This window comes from Lepidochelys kempii, chromosome 10 (genome assembly GCF_965140285.1).
Source record: "Lepidochelys kempii isolate rLepKem1 chromosome 10, rLepKem1.hap1, whole genome shotgun sequence".
Lineage (NCBI taxonomy): Eukaryota > Metazoa > Chordata > Testudines > Cheloniidae > Lepidochelys > Lepidochelys kempii.
In genome coordinates this window covers 82561598-82581084 of record NC_136389.1, presented here as the reverse complement: position 1 = coordinate 82581084, position 19487 = coordinate 82561598, and the positions used below count along the sequence as shown (strand labels likewise).

General features: G+C 47.2%; 1 protein-coding gene across 12 annotated transcripts in view; it reads left to right on the top strand.

Annotated features, from left to right (window-relative positions):
* The window catches only part of TLE3 (TLE family member 3, transcriptional corepressor), a 47172-nt gene extending 42604 nt beyond the window's left edge, over positions 1 to 4568 (top strand). For all 12 annotated transcript variants that reach the window (XM_073304508.2, XM_073304510.2, XM_073304512.2 and 9 more), the window contains 3 exons: positions 376 to 526; positions 1421 to 1497; positions 1974 to 4568. In XM_073304508.2, coding sequence (XP_073160609.1) covers positions 376 to 526; positions 1421 to 1497; positions 1974 to 2081 — 336 coding nt within the window. In that variant the 3' untranslated portion in view covers positions 2082 to 4568. The remainder of the gene's footprint in view (positions 1 to 375; positions 527 to 1420; positions 1498 to 1973) is intronic.
* The last annotated feature ends 14919 nt before the right edge of the window (positions 4569 to 19487 follow it).

Here is a 19487-nt window from a genome sequence, read left to right as displayed (position 1 = left end):
TGCAGTGACTAAAAATGGGACAGTTGATGGTGTGAGTTTGGGCCCTAGCTGATGGGTGCCCACATCACAACTGGCATCGGAGTAACTGTCTCAGCTGCTTCCTTGTTGTGGCAGTGACCCCAGCGTGGTCGCGGCCTGCTGCATGGGCAGGGTGGAGAAGCATGGCATGCACATGAGCAGACCATGGCTGCTCTCTGGGTAAAGGAGCACCCTGGTGGTCTCCAGCACAGCCTGGGGGGTCTGTTACCTTTGCTCTTTACAAAACCCAGGTCTGTAGCAAGGTGGGTTGCAGAAGGTTTGGCAAATCCAGGAAACTGATTGGCTGGCGAGGGGATGAACGACTTGAGTTTTGAGACTGTTTGAATATCCCTTTAGATCTTCTCGCTGGGTTACTGCCCCACTGGGGAGTGGCTTGCAGTGGGCATGGAGAGCAGCAACGTTGAGGTGTTGCACCACACCAAGCCGGATAAATACCAGCTTCACCTGCACGAGAGCTGCGTCCTTTCACTCAAATTTGCCTACTGTGGTAAGTTACCTCTGGGTTAGTTAAGAGCTCTGGTCCCATTGACTTTAGCAGGGCTGCTTGTGTGTTTAAAGTTGGGCATATGGGTAAGTCCGGCTGAATTGGGACCTCTCTGAACCACCATCCTGAGCGTTTCCATAAGAGATTGTATATGTTTGGTCCATGGTATATTCACATGTGTAGACGACTTCCAGTAGGATTTGTAAGGAGGATGGTTAAATTGTAGGTTCCAGTTGTAAAACAACCTCCCTGCTCAATCAAATTGAAGGTGTGAAGTGCTAAGCAATATCACTGAAAACTGTGTTAATCAAAGTCCTGCCCACACGTTAACTCGCTAACCAAAGCAGAGGGAAAATGCACTGATTGGCAGCCAAGGCTTAGGTGTGGTGAATCGTCTTACTAAAAATTTCACATTTTGAGCTACCCCAGTTTGCTGCTATCCTCAAAGCAAAGCCAGTTGCCTTCTGAAGTGACAAGGCAAGCAAATGGTGATGGTAACTTTATCAAAGCGGTTGATTAAAAGGTACTAACAATAATAAAATGGCCTTTTCTGTTCTATAATCCTACGCTGGTACATATGTAGATAGCAAATACAAGGAAACGTGGTGTCACTTGCCAGGGTTCTGCCAGACCTTTTCATTGGTAGGTATTGTTAGTATATGTGGGCTCAGCTCAGAAATGGAGAGGGGCAATGCGTGACCTTCCCTATGGTGCATGCATTGATTTCACAGTCACTAATAATCTCCTGCTTGGGAGCTGACAGAGGCTTGGCTCAGAAAAGCCCCACCGTTGGAATAATGTTCCCATTGTGAAACTAACCTACACAATAGAAGTTGCAGCTTTTGTGTCTGACCTGCCCTGGTGTGGGGGAACTGACACCGTGCTTTGTGTGTTTAGGTAAATGGTTTGTGAGCACAGGAAAGGATAATCTTCTCAATGCCTGGAGAACGCCATATGGAGCAAGCATATTCCAGGTAAGAGGCTGCTCTTGCTTGGGCCTTTCAAACATCTGTCCCTCTTGTATGCAGCAAGCAGGGTTTGAGAGTGACCTCGGGTCTCCAAGCAAGGGGCTAACACCATTGTCTGTGCAGAAACTAAAATCTGGGCTCACCTACCGCGTGAACGGGGCAGATGTAACATCCCACTCTTCTGCAGTGAGGATAGGGATGTCTGCAAGCCGTCGGGTCAGTGTCTCACAGAAAACGTGTGGAGCTGAGAGGAGAACCCACTGGCTAAAAATGACTGGTAGTAAATATAAGTGAATGTGGCTGAAAGAACTTGACAGAAAAGCGTACTTTGGTGCCTCTGAAACTTTTAATGTATCACTGTTTTTGCATGTAAATAACAGTAACTGTCTCATCACAAAGAAGCTTTTCTGCTTAGTCAAATGCAGTTGAAAGTGGAAGATCTAGAATCTGAGCTGAGTTTTTTCTTTTTTTCCCTTTTCCAGTCAAAAGAATCCTCGTCCGTCTTAAGTTGTGACATTTCAGCAGATGACAAATACATTGTAACAGGCTCTGGTGACAAGAAGGCCACAGTCTATGAGGTCATCTATTAAACAAGGATTTTAACAGGGCTGTCAACTCTGAATATTAGGCTCGAGTCTGACAAGACAATGGCAAAGTCCTTTCATTTTCCTACATCCTTCAGAAGAGCAGCCATGCATTGAGAGAGTGTTTCCTGCCAGGCTGTGTAATGTGGATCTTCATGGACTCAGAGTAATGTGCATGGACTGATGTATTTCAGCAATTTTTATTTTAAGCCGTGGCATATATGGATTTATTTGGCGGTCTGCAAATATGGCGCACAGTGAAACCCTCAACAAGTTTCATTTTGGTTTTAGGGTTTTCGTTGTTCTTTTGTCTGCGCTTTGGTGGCACTATAAAGGACTTATTTTTTATTGTGACTTTTTTTTTGCGCTCTATATAAGACTTGTGAAAAATGTAAATAACGGACTAGTAAATAGAATTGAAAGGGTGAGGTTAATCCTCCTGGTACACTAGTTGTGTATTTTTTATTTTTATTTTTTTTTTTTTTAATTTTTTTTGTCTGCTGTAATTGTATTCCACTGATGGGTTTGGTGGTGGCAATCCCTCCCCGCCCCCCCGCCCCCCCCAAAGTATCCATTTGAGATACTACTTTGACCTGCAGCTTGTAACCAGATTGAGCAGAGATGTCCACTGGTGAAAGTTGTTCCTACTGTCATACATGTGAATTGTTCAGTGTATTAGTCAAATGTTTGAACACTGTATGGACTGAAGTTCAATTGGTCAGATCTTCAGCTACTGATGTGACATCAGCAAAACAATCAAATTTTTATATGGATTTTTGTGCTCATATGTTTGAAGAAAACAGGAAGTCCATGTTCTAAGAAACTTCTGCTCAAGCCCTTCTTGATCTTCGGACATAAATGATGAGGAATAATTTCAAAGAAAGCATAGTAAAATTCAGCTCAGGGAGCCACAAAAGATAATAGCAACTTATGTGTTTTGTATTCAAATGAAAGTAAAGAATTAGAATTGATAACCTTTTAAAATACAATTCTTTTTTTAAAACAAAGTTTACTAACAAGTAGGGTTTGTGTGAGGTGGGGGCGAGGCGCTGTCTCTGGTAGGGGTCTGTGGCTTTATGGTCTTGTCACTTTTGGTATATTGGTTCCAACGGAGCAAAACCCATCCCCACACAGGCCAGTGTGTCAACATTTTGTACTAAAAGGTTAAATAAATAAATGGGAAATAAAAGTATTTGTGTAGCAGAAGTGCTCACCCTGTATTGTAGCATATGGAAGAGAATTTTTATACTACATTTTTATGGATTATTTTTTAATTTTTGATTTTAATCTGGTCAAAAGTAATTAGGGTTATGGTGAAAACTACCTGTTCGAAAGCGATAGTACAAAAGAAGAAACGGACGATGAAGTTGGAGATGTTCTTTAACATTCTGTTGGACGTACATTCAGCATCATGTCTGAATTGCAAGTCATCAGCAGTACCCTCCAGCAGTAGCTATTGGTTTGGGGTGGGGGAGAACGTAGATTTGGGGGTGAAAGTAAACTTCATAGGAATTTTTTCCCCAAAGTCTCACATTTTAAGGTTGGACTTTTTCCCCCCAGAACAAAAACAAGGGAAATTTCAAAGGCAAAAGTGTGTACCCCATGAGACTTATTAGTGGTGATGCACCTCTGATTCCAAGAAACTTGCCTGTCGTGCAAAAAGTGTGAATTTTGATTTGTTATGCACTGTCACAAAAAGCTCTTAAGTAAAAAAAAGCATCTTTTTAAAGAAAAGAGTGTTTTTGAAGTGCAGTTATGTTTAGAAAAATGACTATGTAAAGATGGCACCGTGTTCAGTGGATCTGCTTTCTATGCATAGGAGAGTCAGATCTGCTTATTTTGAATGACTGCACACTTTTACTTTTTTCTGTTCACTGTATTGTTCCTCGGTGTGATAGCAGAAGGAGATGGATTCTTTTATGGCCTGCTCATCATCCGCGGAATGATTTTAGTAAGTTCCAGTTGCAGGATCATTATTACCGGTGATAATGTGAGTGCTAATGAACCCAGCTTGTCTCTCAGACCCCCATGTGAATTAATCCATTCAGAATCAATGAACACAGAGCCAGAGAGTGCCATGTTTAGAGTCACTTTTCAGTGTACAAGCCACACTTTACAACTAACTTGGAATGAGTTGGAAAGGCTTAGAGGGTTTTGACTTTGAGTGAAAATTCCCACTTTAAACACCACAAGCTAATGTCCTAAAATGGTTATTTGCAAGTTGGTGCTTTTTAAATAATAAAAAAAAAGATAGTGGGTGTAGCTAAGTAGGCGGAGGGTTACTAAGTCATACTGTCTCTACTTTACACCAAAGGATGTAGCAGAATATGTACAGCTGTTAATAACTACAACCGGTTTTGTAAAAAAAAAAAAAGAAAGTAAAGAGAGAATAAAAACTAAATGTAATGAAGCTCAAATGAATACCAAGTGTCTATAAACCATTTGCTCTCTGAAAACCTGCACTGAGTTGTTAATAAAAACAAACAAACAAAATGGCCTTTGTTATTCTTACCGGCGGTGAGAGCCTGGCAGGTCAGCTGATGGAGGAGAAACCTAAGTTCAGGATCTCGGTTTCCTACTCACCATAGTCACGGGCTGGGCCGCTGCTGCTAAGGTCGGGCCTGATCCAGAGTCCCTTGAAGTCAATGGGAGTCTCTGCATTGATGTTGAAGAACTCTGGATCAGACCCATAGTGCTGGGGGACCCCCAGATGAATGTGCACTGTTTTTCTGTTGTGTGAAGGAGTAACTAAAACTTCCCATTTAGGTCATGAGCACAGTGGCTGGGAAGCAGGACTTGCTGGGAAAGTGAGGAAGCAGAGATCAAAGGACCAATCCCCCAGGCCAGCTCCTGCTCTTGATGCAGTATCCCTGTTGCCACCGTAGAGTAGCAGTTCAGAGCATGTGGCTCATGTTGCCTGCTCCCAAGGGGACTGGTGGGTAATGGGTGTGACTGTTCAGTATTACCAGATGTAAATGACTGCTGAAGTCAGCTGTGAAAGACAAACCAACAGCAAAATATATTAGAGCTGCTAAATGAGACTTCAAAGTACCTCTGCCAGCATTTTACTTTTTCCTTTTCCTGTGACAGATGTTTCTAAAATACATTTGGAATCAAGCACAAGTCATGAGAGCACTATAGCCAGGCCTCGAAGCTGGCTGTGTGCTCTAATCCAATAGATTTGGTGATGGGATTTCCTCCTCCACATTATTCTTTTTTTAAAAATTCAGTCTTATTTTCGAAAATATCTGTTCTGTACAGAGCTCCCACGCCCCTGGATGAAGAGACTACAGAAGTAACCTGGGAGGATGATTGCAACTGCTTCTAGTATTGGCAATACGGTGGTACCTGCTTCAAGAGACAGACGGAGAATTGGCTACCTACTAGTTTGCCTTTAATTAAAGGTTGAACAAAAATTAATACAGAAAATTTGGATACTTCAGAGTTCTTGGTGTGAGTTTCTCCTTAGAACCATCTTGCCCCAGTTCTGCACCGATCAATCCCGAGTCGATCTTGGTCTTCACAATCCTATGGATGTAGAATTAAGTTGGCAATTTAATTTTGGTTGATTGGTTCTGTGGCCTTGCACATGGGCAAACAGACACTACTCTGCCCCTTTGATACATAAATACCTGCTGCACTCCATGTGTTCTGTCCGGGTGGTGAACGAGGCGGCTGTTTCCATTGACAAATGGAGTAATGAAATGCTCAGGGCCATTTGCAGGGAGGGATCAGTCTTCGGGTTCTGTAGGCATGCAACCAAATTCTTATTTCTCAGAGGGGTGGGGATAGGTTGTTCTCCTCTGTGGAAATTATTTGATGCAAATGTCTAGTGTTCCATTGCTTTCAGAACAGGCCACCCCTGACCGAGATAAAGTACTTTTCTTGAACTAGGACATATGTAACATCCTACAGGGGTTTCCCCAGTGATGTATTGAACATGACAGAGCCTGCTGGGAGGGAGAAATAAAAAGCAGGAACAGCACTCTAACGGCTTGGGTTTCCGATAATGTACAGCAGTAAATGGTTATGAGTGCATTAAATCTGATTTTAAGCTGAATGGAATGAGGCACTTACACAGGGGGCCATTAAATGACACAAAAATCACAAGAAATTCTTTGTTGTAAACTTTGGAAGAATTTAACACACAGGCATAAAAATGTGCTTGTACTAGGCCCGCGAATGGGGTAGCTACTAAAGAACCAAGCTGCTGTTGCACTATTGATGATGTTGTATGCATATCGTGGTGTTCTCCTTTCAACAACTTCCAGCAATCTGTTGGCCTTTGTAATTAATTTAGCTTGACTGTAACCTTTCAAAAAGCACTGACTAGAGGGGATACATTTTTGAATAAGGTAATTCCGTCCTGTCTATACCAGCAAGGCCCTCTTCACAAACCGGGCTTTCTCCTGGCTTTCCAAGCTGTGTGCACACATTTATTATCTTGCATATTAATAAGGGCTTGTAAAGATGCTTTTAGTTCAGCTTTGCCCTGATGTTGCTATAAAATGCCATAGAGTAAAGGGAAGACATCACTGCTTCCCTTGGCAGCTTAGCAAGTGGTCTGACCATGTGGAAGCCCAGCATGTCCTGGACGTCAGCTACTCCAGTCTGGGCGTTGCTGGGAATACCTGAGTTTCAAAGAACAGCTTGTTTCAGGTTAGAGCCGTCCCAGGCTGCTGAATTCGACTTGCAGCACTTTTGGTCTTTGTTTTGATGAGGTGCTTCACTGGGGAGGCTTTATGCTTTGATGGCAACGGTCAGCTGTGGCACCTGCTGTTTGTTGAACACTCTCTGGTTCAAGCAGCCCCCGTGTAGGAAGCAAAGTAAATAATTGTCAGAAAAGCCTCACGTTTCCAGGGGAATGGACCTGAAAACACACGGGGGGGGGACAGCGAGGAATCTCTGTTCCTCAGGATCACTGGACTCTGCCTTTTGTTTCTATTTCAGCTCCTCTTTGCACTTTGATTTGTGCCCGAGGATTTATCAGGAGAAAGCTTGCGTCCATGGCTTCTTGACTAACGTATTAAATTGGCCTGATGGATTTAGCTGCATCCTGTTATGTTCCCTGTGTGGTGTGGTTGTGTTCCCTGGCAGGGAGGGAACTGTGCCTTCCCGCTGGAGAGATGGCATGCAGCTTGCTTTTCCACAGGTTTCCTGCACTGTTGCTTGATGAGATGCTGCAAAGTCATCTGTTCTGTCTTTCAGAAGTCCCATGCCGGCTTCTGGCTGTTAACTAAGCTAAGCAAGTGCTTGCTGGAGCAGTGGGAAAAGCCAGGCCCAATGCTACCAGGTTTAAGCACGCGCAGGCTGTGTTTGGTGAACCATAATTCTTTTCGCTATCTTCATCTGCTCTCCAGCCGTGCCATCCTCTCATGAAAGCAGCAGCAGCCGCAGCAGTGAGAGACACATGCGCAGAAGGGCTCCGCAAAGAGTAGAGAACATACGAGCGGCCAGACTGGGTCAGACCAAAGGTCCATCTAGCCCAGTGTCCTGTCTACCGACAGTGGCCAATGCCAGGTGCCCCAGAAGGAATGAACAGAACAGGGAATCATCAAGTGATCCATCCCCTGTCGCCTATTTCCCAGCTTCTGGCTAACAGAGGCTAGGGCCGCCATCCCTGCCTATCCTGGCTAATAGCCACTTATCCTCCATGAATTTATAACAGGGTTCAAAAAAGAACTAGATAGTCTTGGCCTTCCCAATATCCTCTGGCAATGAGTTCCACAGATTGATTATGCATTGTGTGAAGAAATACTTCCTTTTGTTTTAAACCTGCTGCCTGTTAATGTCATTTGGTGACCCCTAGTTCTTGTGTTATGAGACAGTCAGATGTGTGATGCTGGCAGCTTCTAGACATTAAAACTGCCATTAACCTTTTGAGCATGGTATGGATTGGCACTCGCCCATTTCCTGCAATAGCCCTGCTACAGGAAACTATTGTAGGCAGTGGGTAATGACGCATGCTGCATCAGTGAGGTTGCAGCGATTCAGAGAGCAGGTCAACGTTCATACATGGATAGGAGTAAGTGCTGTCTGCCACCCAGCCTTTGCATTCCAGCTAGCAAAGCCTGGACGTCTGTTGAAATTTGCACTCCAAATAACCAGTCATTAGCAAGCTATAGTATTTAAGTCCTGGAGCCAAGACAAAGGTCATTAGATTAGTTTAAAATAAAAACATAACCAAGGCTCAGGGTGGCTGTTTAATACTTGAGCCACGAAGATGCCCTCAAATCATTGCCCAGAAGCACAGCCTGTTTGTTTAGCGCCAGCCATTGAGGAACAAGATAGAGCCCTGGCCCTTTGGCATTTTCTGTGCAGTTTCCTGTGCCCAGTGAGGCGGGGACAGGTGGAGGAGCAGCGGCCAGGGGTCCATGGGAATTCCCAGCCCAACACTAGATTCCCTGTCTGCGGTCCAAGCTGCTTCCCCTTCCCTCCCCAAAATAGCAGCCCCTCCATGTGCTTCCACTAGGCCCTGAGTTGAGGCTCCCTTCGGTGTGGGATTGAGTGTGCGTTGGTCTGATTAACGCAGCTGATACCAGCTGCGCGTTCTAAGTGAGTTTTAGTCTGTACTGAAGGGTAGGGCATGGAGGACTGTCTTCTGGGTCTGTGTTTGTCCATGCTGGGGCTCCTAGGTGCTATGGTAATAGACTAAATAACAAAAACTTAGAACAACCGTTTCTGAGCTCCTCCCTTTCTCTTTCTGCGAACAGCTTCCAGAGGAGAACAGGCTCCTACAGCTGTTCTTGGAGACAAGATCCCACAAAAACCCGTGAAGCAAAGTTGTGTCCAAGGAGTTCCCAGCTTCAAAGCACTGGCTCACGCAACAGAGAAGAACATAACCGTGGGTTTGACTAAAATAAATCCACGTTGTATTGGTGTGCACCGGCTCAAGGAATTCAATTCCCCAGGCGCCTTGTCCCAACGTGCAGGGTGATCAGTGTAAAGTCTGAGAGAGACTTTGGGTGGCTTTGTCATAGGTAGCTCTGCCTTGTGGTCAAGACTCGGGAGGGGTTTTGCCCAGGTGGCTCCATCTCTCAAGAGCCTGGAGCCGTGAGGAAACCAGACAATAAACAGGTTCAAGTAGGTGCGGTTGAATGATTCCATCCAGCCTGCCCCTCTGCATCGTCACCGGTGGCTCTGCCAGTCTATTGCTGAGCAGGGGGGTTGATGTTACTTCAATTCTGCTTCTCCGAACTCTTTCTGTGCTCGTTCTGACACTCCTGTAGCTGCCATGGAGGCTCAGACCGGGCAGCAGGAGACCCCACTACTGTAGCTCAGCCTTGACCTCCCAGGACCTCTCGAGGCGGAAGCACCTTAGTTTCATCCTCCTGTTCACTTAGCACCAGAATCTCCTTCCTGGGGGTAGCTCATGTTGGGCAGCACCTTATCCGGCGCATTAGCACCAAGCCAGGGTGCCCCTGAATGTCAGGAATAGGGCTGGCTTCTGGGCCCAGCTGCTGAACCCGGGGTGGGCGTCTGTCTGGCAGGGATTGGATGGAGACCTTCCCCCAATTCATTTTTCATCAGCTACCCAATGGGCATCAGCCAGTGACGGCTCTGTCTGCGCTGGGCTGGATTCAAGCTGGCATCCCGCAGGAAAGTTCCCGCTCCGATTGCCCTGCCGCCCCTCTCTTCAGGCGTGGTGGCGTATTCAGCGAGCAGGATGCAACCTTTGTGGAATCCAGCAAGTCCTCGCTTAGAATGCAAGCAGCCGCGCGGGCAGAACGCCGGGCAGGCCAGGTATCGCTGCAGTCTGGTCGAATGTTTGCTTATGGTCTCCAATCCGGCTGTTGCCATGTCTCGGAAGTTATGAAAGCCCTTTTTATCCACCGTACGCTCAGTTGCTGTGGCACCTAATGCCAGTCTCTCATCCCGGGCTCTCGGAACAGATGGCATGAGGACGCGCTGGGACGCCATCAGCTGCTGTTATCGCTAGCTGATGACACGGAGCGTAAATTTTGTTGGCACTACTCCCTTCATCTGTTCTGCCGCTGCATCCCACCCGTTTTAATGACTGTAATTGAGTTATAATGAATGATCGTGCATTACCATTGTCTGGGCTGGGGCGGGGAGTAGTCTGTTCGTTAGACACTCCATTTAACAACATGCCCCTCCTCGTTGCTTTGTTTATTTGGTTGAAGGGTGTCATCACTTCAAATGGCAGAGATAAAACAGTACTCCCAGTGGCTGCAGTTCGATGTTTATCGTCTTTCTGTTCCCAAGAGCTAGTGCTTCACTGAATCCCGGTGGAAGATTGCAGTACTAGATAATTAATTTGGCTTAATCCCTCCAAAAACCTGCAGCTTGCTTTGCCTGCTGAAACCTATTAGCAGCAATTGATAAATGTAAATGTATGTGTGTTTTTATACGAGCTCACACACACACACTCTCTCTTTCTTTCTCTCTCTCTGTCTTGTTTGACTCTTCTATAGCAGGTGTGTCGCCCATCCCAAAGCAACAGAATAAACAACTGACTGCAAGTACATTTTAGCAGCATCACCCCTAAATCATCCCTGGGACAGTATTCAACTTATGCACGGCTAGGCCTGGCAGATTTTTGGCCTTTTAACAGGTGAGACTGACTAATGCACATGGATACCTCCTAAATATCAAGTAGGGGCTCATTGCAGGCCCTCTGCCCAAATGCTGCATGCTGAAGATGAATTTTTAATGGCATTTAGGGGTATTTCTGCTTTTCTCATATCACTGCAGCCCTCTGCAAGTGCTTCAGAGGGACTTTCCTCTGGGTGGAAAAAATAAAAGCTGTGGCCAGGGCTTAAATTACTGGGGGCATGGGGGGGAATTGGTGGTACTCACCCAAGTTCCAGCCCCAAGCTAAATTCCATGAATTTGCAATGCAAAAACGAGCTGCCACGCTCAGCGGATTGTGTGGCTGGGCTGGCTGTTTGGAAAACATGGAAGCCCTGAGCTCAGGAATGGCTTCCCCTCAGGGGGACATAGGAGCTCTGCTGGCATTGGCTTCCCTTTCATGGGCCTCAGCTGGTTCCCATGCTCTGTTCCTCCCATCTGGCCTTTTGGCTACATGGTTCTGATGGGAGAAGGGCCTAAAAATCATCCACCACAATGACTGCTACTCACGCTAGCTTGTGCAATCAGTGATCCTCCCTCCCCTTTCACACTGGTCAGCTATGAAATAATTTAAACTTCCACATTTTAAACCATCATCAATGGTGTCTGAGTTAAGCTTCCTGGAGACAAATGGGGCAGTTCACCTTTCCAGAGCTATCGTGTCAGGCTCTCTGCAAATGCAGGCAGGCAAGGCTGCATCAGTTTACGCTCATTTCACATTGTCAAGGTTCTCTCTGTGAACTATAAAGTACAGACTTTGCCTTGTGTTTTTAATGAAAGCTCAGATTCTGGAGACCTTCAAAACTAAGTCCCAAGTACATGTAGTTGGCCCAGTCCAAGCCCTGACCAGGGCTGAGGTTTTTCAAAAGTGATTAGTGCTTTTAGCATGCCTCAATTTTAGGTGCCAACTAGATGCATTTTAAAGGCTCTGATTCTGAGAGAGTGCTAAGCACCCACCCTCTGAAAATTGGGCCTTTAACAATGTCTCCAACTGGACACCTCAAATCACTAGTTTATTTTTGAAGCTCTTGGTATTACTAAGGTGTTCATGTCTTTTGGAAAGTAAATATTCAAATAAATTGGTTAGTCTCTAAGGTGCCACAAGTACTCCTTTTCTTTTTGCGAATACAGACTAACACGGCTGTTCCTCTGAAACCTGTCAATAAAAAGAGAGAGGACCTTCTGAGCCCACCCTTCCCATGGGACAGTATCTGATTGGCTCTCAAATATCTCTGTGTTTTGGGCAATTCTGCCACACCAGACATTCCTCATACTTAGCTTCATTGCTGCATGGCAAAATTGTGTGTGCGTGTGTGTGGATGCACTTGTTTATTTTAATCTCCTCCCATTCTTGGTTTCATTCCAACTATCCTCTCATTTGGCTTGGGTTGACACAATCGATCCAGTTTCGGGTTTTACAAACTGACATTGTTGGGCTGTGGTCTTCAGGTTATAGTATTCTTTTTTTCCAAGTTAGTTTATAATCTGTCTTGATTTCAAGTTTAATGACCATGTGTTCGTGCTGAAATCTCCTTGTTAGTGAATGCTGCATTGGCTCTAGTATTCAAGTTGCTTCTATTGGCTACACGTTTTCACTGAATTGTCTCATGGTACAAGAGAACACATTGCATCGCATCACACAGTATAACCACATGCTATAATGCCCCACATTAAAAGCGTTTCTCTTTTTCTTGGCTACATGTAGTGAGTACAGTAGCTGGCAAGGAGTCGCCTGCCAATTCTGAGCTAGAAAACTATGTTCTTTCAATTCACAAGCCGTTCAGTTCACTGATTACCCAAGCCACCTCCAGTACCTGCTGAACTGTTTATAATTCAGCCAAGAACAAATAAAGGCGATCTGCAACCTGGGAGTTATAGGTCACGGTGGTTTCCTACAAGTGCCAGCATGTACTGTACCTGCTTCTATTAAAAACACCACTGAGTATTGAAAGGATCTGTGCTTGCTCAAGCAGAACATGTGAGCTTGGTGCAGGAATCACGGGGTGAGGTTCTGTGGCCTATGTTCTGCAGCAGATCAAACTAGGTGGACATAAAATGTACGCCCTACATCTTTTGAGTTGCACGGTGCTGAGGAGGCATAAACACCTCATGGCTAGAGCGCAGCTGAGTTGGGGAAGTTTGTCTTGTCCAGCATCCGTGTGAAGGTCCAAAAAAACTCTGCTCCAGCTGTCAGAGACACCAGCTCATACCAATACAGTTCTAGCTCGGAGCTGGTCAATGGTAAGACGTTCGCCATCAGTGGTGATGGGCCTCAGCGTCAAAGCCCGTGAAAAACTCTGTGTAGAGACGTGGTTGAATTAATTATGTTGTAGCCTTAATGGCCCATGTTTCCCATTCTCTGACCCTCCTTGCAGGTGGTGAGGGAGCAATCAAAACTAACCGCATAACGTGCAGGATGGCTGCTGAACCAGCGGCCAGTCTGAGCTGCGGGATGGTGGTTCTGCGGATACGAACGCCCAGCTGAAGTCGATCACTAGCAGCCTAGGGCAGCATTCTGGAGGAAGTTTAGAAAGGAAGGTGGATGGTGAGGCAGGGTCTTCCCCTGCAGCTCTCCTGGGTGCAGTCCCCACTGACAACTCACTAAGAGTCATAGACGCCATCCGAGTGCAGGCTCAGAACGCACCACCCAAGTCCTATGAAGTGATGGCGCATTTTCTTGTTTAGGGCACTAAGCTCAGTGACTCCTAAGGGCTTATCTACACTAGGGAGATTTTTAATAATGTCTCTACTGTTGTGTCAGCATGCGCAATGCTGAATGCCCGAGCACAGGCAAGGCTCCTGCAGCTGCTTGCTCAGAGCAAGTCTAGTCACGATGATGTTAAAAATGGCTGCGGGAGCCTTGGCTACATTAGGGCTTTCCGGATGGCTACCACTGGTACCGCAGTGGGAAATCTGAGTGCCAGTGTGACTACTGATGTGGATGAGGCCTGCTAATATAAGGAAAGGGGCTTCTTCAAGTGATAGTCCCTGCTGTAGTCCACTGAGGAGTTGCACCCGCACACCATGTGGCCAGAGCTGGAGGATTTGAAAGGAGTCGTGTCTGTTGGTCTGCACACGTGCCCTCGCCTCACCTCACAGTTTTGTCCGAGGAGCTAAAGGGCAGAGAAGACGGACCGCTTCTCCAGTTCCTTCTCACCGCTGCATGGTCCGAGTCGGAGTGGCTAGTGTCCTCGTCTCTGACACACTTTTAAAAGAAAAAAGTTTTAGAAATTGTATAGAGTTTGTTTTTATTCTACTGGTTCTTATGTAGTTTCGTTTTTAGTAGGAATTTTTGTAGGATTTGGACTTTGGGGGAATCTGCCCCCTCCTCCTAACCCCACCAGCCACACACAATTTCTGGATTATGCTGAAGACACCAGGATTCTAGCTCTGTGCTGCCTGCCCACGTGACAGATAAGTAACCCCCTCTTTGCAGGGCGGGGCCCCATTTGCTGCCTTCTATTGGCTATTAGAATTTGGGGTCTACCATTAATATGCTTGCCTTGATTTCTTTGCATTTTCCCAAGATTTGCTAGTTTGCAGTTTCCTAGCTCAGGTCCTGGTTTTGCCACACATATGGATGCCTTCAGAAGGCATCCCCCCACTGAAACAGAGTTAGGGATCTGTGCCTCCTCGAAGAAGTCATAGAATCATAGAATATCAGGGTTGGAAGGGACCTCAGGAGGTCATCTAGTCCAACGCCCTGCTCACAAAGCAGGACCAATCCCCAACTAAATCATCCCAGCCAGGGCTTTGTCAAGCCTGACCGTAACAATTTCTAAGGAAGGAGATTCCACCACCTCCCTAGGTAACGCATTCCAGTGCTTCACCACCCTCCTAGTGAAAAAGTTTTTCCTAATATCCAATCTAAACCTCCCCCACTGCAACTTGAGACCATTACTCCTCGTTCTGTCATCTGCTACCACTGAGAACAGTCTAGAGCCATCCTCTTTGGAACCCCCTTTCAGGTAGTTGAAAGCAGTTATCAAATCCCCCCTCATTCTTCTCTTCCGCAGACTAAACAATCCCAGTTCCCTCAGCCTCTCCTGATAAGTCATGTGTTCCAGACCCCTAATCATTTTTGTTGCCCTCCGCTGGACTCTCTCCAATTTTTCCACATCCTTCTTGTAGTGTGGGGCCCAAAACTGGACACAGTACTCCAGATGAGGCCTTACCAATGTCAAATAGAGGGGAATGATCATGTCCCTCGATCTGCTGGCAATGCTCCTACGTATACATCCCAAAATGCCATTGGCCTTCTTGGCAACAAGGGCACACTGTTGACTCATATGCAGCTTCTCGTCCACTGTAACCCCTAGGTCCTTTTCCGCAGTCCTAAGTGATTGGCCTTCTGTCTCCTGGGAGGGTCTGTAATCTCTGTTGTTCTTCCCAGGACAAGCACTCCGAGGGCAGACAGTTTCCTTAAGAACGAGCATCAAGGACCATGCCTCACTGAGAGTGAAATCCCACCTTTTACTAATGGGCCGACAGGCAACAAGTAATGACCCTGCCAGGCTTATCTCTTCGGTATTTATTAATTTCATACCAGAGCTATTTCTGGGTGTTTTCATTTCGCTTTCCACACGAGTCCCGCCGCGAGTGATGGTTTGCGTGTTGTTGGAAAACCCATCAGAAAAGAAGAAATTTGGCAGAGCTGTTGGCGGTGGACGTAACTAGACCTCGGCACCAGATTCACAAATCGACCGGGCGTGGCAAGGGCAGAGTTAAGGACAGCAGCGGCTTCAGAGATCCTGCGTCTGCTCGCTGTCTGCAGGGGAGCCAGATGGAAGGCCAGGGCAGAGCATAGCGCGCCCATGGCGGGGGAGCTGCTGGGTGCAGCGGGGATCAGTTGCATCCTGCTGGAGCCACGTGAAGGGCTGGGAGGTCTGCAAAGTTTGCATGCTAGGCAGGGGGCCACCCAGGCTGGGCAACAGGAGGTGCGTGCTGACCCCGGCCCCTCTCTGAGTCAGGCGCCTCCTTCTGGTTGGGATTCACGGCTGAAAACCCTCTCTTGGCATTCGGCACCTAGGCTGTTTTAGATGAACTCGAGTGGGAGGGGTGGAAGGCGGTGGAGCTCCCTCCTAATTTCTAGCCCAGTGGTTTCGGGACTCCCCTGGGATGGGGAGAGCCCTGGTTCAAATCCCTCCCCCTCCGCCTGCGGAAGAGAAGGGATTGGAACGGTGCTCCAACCACTGGGCTATGGGATATTCTGCAAGGGCTGCCTCAGTCTCCCCCGTTGAAGCTGTTCCACCATGGAGCAATAAGGAGAGAGAGCGCTCACAAGCTGCAGGCTGGTCATTCGAACACTCAGCTGGGTGGGGGAGACCCAGGATACAGTCCCCCTGCTCCAATGACTTTTATTTGTTTACTATCCACAGTGGAACGGCTTCAGCTGGCAAGGCCAAGGCAGCTACTGTAGCATTTGCCACAGCCCAGCGGCTTGGGCCCTCACCTGAGGGAGGTCCCCCTTCCTTCCCGCTACCTTTTAGTGCCAGCTCCCCTGTCTGGGGCCCAAGCTGGCAGGCGAGGTCTGAGCGTGGTGACTGGTGCGGGCCCTGTAGGCGAGGTTGGCGGAGGAGCACCTATCTTCCCCTAGTTCGCGAATCGCTCCCGGCCTAGGGCGTCTGGCTGCCCGGCGCAGGGCAGCACTGCAGACGGGCACAGGAAGAAATGTACGTGCCTTGGGAACTTCACTGCAAAAACGTAGGCACTGAGAGAGTTTAGGCGCAATCAGGGTTCAGTGGCAGCTGAGCAGGACTTTTGTGAACCCCACTGGGGCCTGACTCTGGGATTCAGGCACCTGACGTGGCCATTAGCCACTGAAGTCTTGGTCTGACTCTGGGCCTTAGTACGCGGTGCGCAACCCCCTTACAAGTGCATGAACCAGAACCCCACTGGCGGATGGATGAGCTCTGAAACCAGCACTACTGGTGCTATGGGGCTCCCCCCAGCTACCCCTAACTTCCCGGCGCGTGCTGCTAATGCCCGTACCATGTGGCAGGGGGTTCTCTGGTGAAAGAGAGCCCCTCGCTGGCCAGCGAGCCTGTCAAGGTTCCTCCCCCACTCTGAACTCTAGGGTACAGATGTGGGGACCTGCATGAAAAACCTCCTAAGCTTATCTTTACCAGCTTAGGTCAAAACTTCCCCAAGGTACAAAATATTCCACCCTTTGTCCTTGGACTGGCCGCTACCACCACCAAACTAATACTGGTTACTGGGGAAGAGCTGTTTGGACGCGTCCTTCCCCCACAAAATACTTCCCAAAATCTTGCACCCCACCTTCCTGGACAAGGTTTGGTAAAAAGCCTCACCAATTTGCCTAGGTGACTACAGACCCAGACCCTTGGATCTTAAGAACAATGAACAGTCCTCCCAACACTTGTACCCGCCCTTTCCTGGGAAATGTTGGATAAAAAGCCTCACCAATGTGCATAGGTGACCACAAACCCAAACCCTTGGATCTGAGAACAATGAAAAAGCATTCAGTTTTCTTACAAGAAGACTTTTAATTAAAAATAGAAGTAAATAGAAATGAAGAAATCCCCCCTGTAAAATCAGGATGGTAGATATCTTACAGGGTAATTAGATTCAAAAACATAGAGAACCCCTCTAGGCAAAACCTTAAGTTACAAAAAAGATACACAGACAGAAATAGTTATTCTATTCAGCACAATTCTTTTCTCAGCCATTTAAAGAAATCATAATCTAACACATACCTAGCTAGATTACTTACTAAAAGTTCTAAGACTCCATTCCTGGTCTATCCCCGGTAAAGACCAGCATATAGACAGACCCACAGACCCTTTGTTTCTCTCCCTCCTCTCAGCTTTTGAAAGTATCTTGTCTCCTCATTGGTCATTTTGGTCAGGTGCCAGCGAGGTTACCTTTAGCTTCTTAACCCTTTACAGGTGAGAGGAGCTTTCCCCTGGCCAGGAGGGATTTCAAAGGGGTTTACCCTTCCCTTTATATTTATGACAGAGCCTTTCAATAATGATTTCCCTCAAAACCCAGCCATTTAGAGTCCCTGCCCTGTGCTCTCACCAGGGGCCAGGGCTGCTGTTGCTAACTATGAACGATAACTGGTGATCCACGCAGCAGCGTTTGAGAGGACACGAGATAAACGAGCACGTTCGCTACACACGCTCAGAGGGGGATTTTCATTTTTGGGGCAGAGGCTGCGATTGTATTCATTTTGGTTTTAAGCTAGATCTCTAGCCCTGTGCTCTGAAAGCATCCATCACTCTTCTGGGCTTTTAGAAGAGAATAATGTGCTTGTGTGCACCTAATATTTCTTTTAGGCTGTGGTTGGCTTAGAAAAAAAGTGTGTGAGCTTTTTTTTTTTTGATGAACGATTTGGCTCTATCTGTGCCCTGTCAGTAAATGGATGAACTAACGAGCGTGTTGTAATGAATGGTGCCATTTGGATGTTTCTCCCCTTCCCCTGCCTTTATTATTTTTTTTTAAAGGTAAATTCCAGCGGGCTCAACACGACACAGGAATTGCCCCAGAGGAAGTTGGCCGGTCACCAATTCGTCTTGTAAAAAACAGAGTCATTATTGCTCTTGAACTGAGATGAAACAACCCTTCAGAATTCAAGTGTCTAATTTTGACCAGCCAACATTCTGCTACAATGCAAGTTTTTATTGTTGCACATAAAAGTCAAAATGCAAAACCCTCCACGCCCTGGGTTCGTGATGGGCGAGCTGATAACACGACTCACTCACGCTCGCACACAACTGAAACTGAAAATGGTCGAACACTTGCCAACCTAAACACGGTTAAAAATAGCTCCTGTGAGAGAAGCGGTTTAGGAGAACACCCAGAAGCTGTTGATTGTTTCGCTGACTTAACTAATCAAAACCTAAGGATCCACTAGCACTGTGATTATATGTACAAGAAAAAGGCCATATGGAGCATCAAGCCCACAGTAAGCTCTTTATCAGTTATGTAAGGCCCAGAGGCGTGCCAAAAAGTGCAATGCGGGGGGTGTATGAGGAGGCTAGGTGCACAGCTGGCCACTTTTCACTTTCTTCTGCAGCCACAGCTCTTGGCCATGGTCTAGAGCAGAATATTGGGCTTGATGGGCTGGTCCATAGAGTGGCTGGTCTGGGCCATGGAAAATCCCAATTCTCTTTGTAAAGCCAAGGTAAGCAATGTAATGAAAAAGGCAGTGTTGTCTCAGGGATGGGGAACTGGGCGGGTGGGCAGGTGACTTGAGTTCCACACCCCAGCTGCTATGGCTGGCTACACTTGGTGCTAACATTAAATTAAGCCGCAAAACTATCCCTGTAAATAAGTCCCCTTTCCCTGTGGCTCACCTCCCCTTCCTTCCCTGCCTACAATGCTCGCCTTGTCTCCTGTCACACATGGAGAAGTTGCTCATCTGCTCTCCTGCTCTGTCCCCTCCACCTGCCTCAGTGACCCCATCCCGTTCTATCTCCTGGTCTGCCCCATGACCACTCGCATCCTTTCCCTTGCTCTTCTCCTTAACCGCTCACTCCTCTGGCTCGTCTCCCTCCCCGCACAAGGGTGCTCTAATCTCTCCCATCTTAAAAGCCCACCCCTCACCACCTTGCCTCACCAGCTACCGCCCCATCTCCCTGTCGTCTCTAAGCTCACTGAACACGCTGTCTACAATCACTGTCTGGGGTTCCTCTGCTCCCATTCCATCCTGGACCGTCTCCAATCCAGCTTCTGCCCCTCGCACACCTCTGAACCTGCTCTCCCCGAGGTCATTAATGCCCTCTTCCTAGCCAAAGCTCAGAACCAGCACTGCACCCTCAGCCACCTTGACCCCTCAGCCACTTTTGATTGACCATG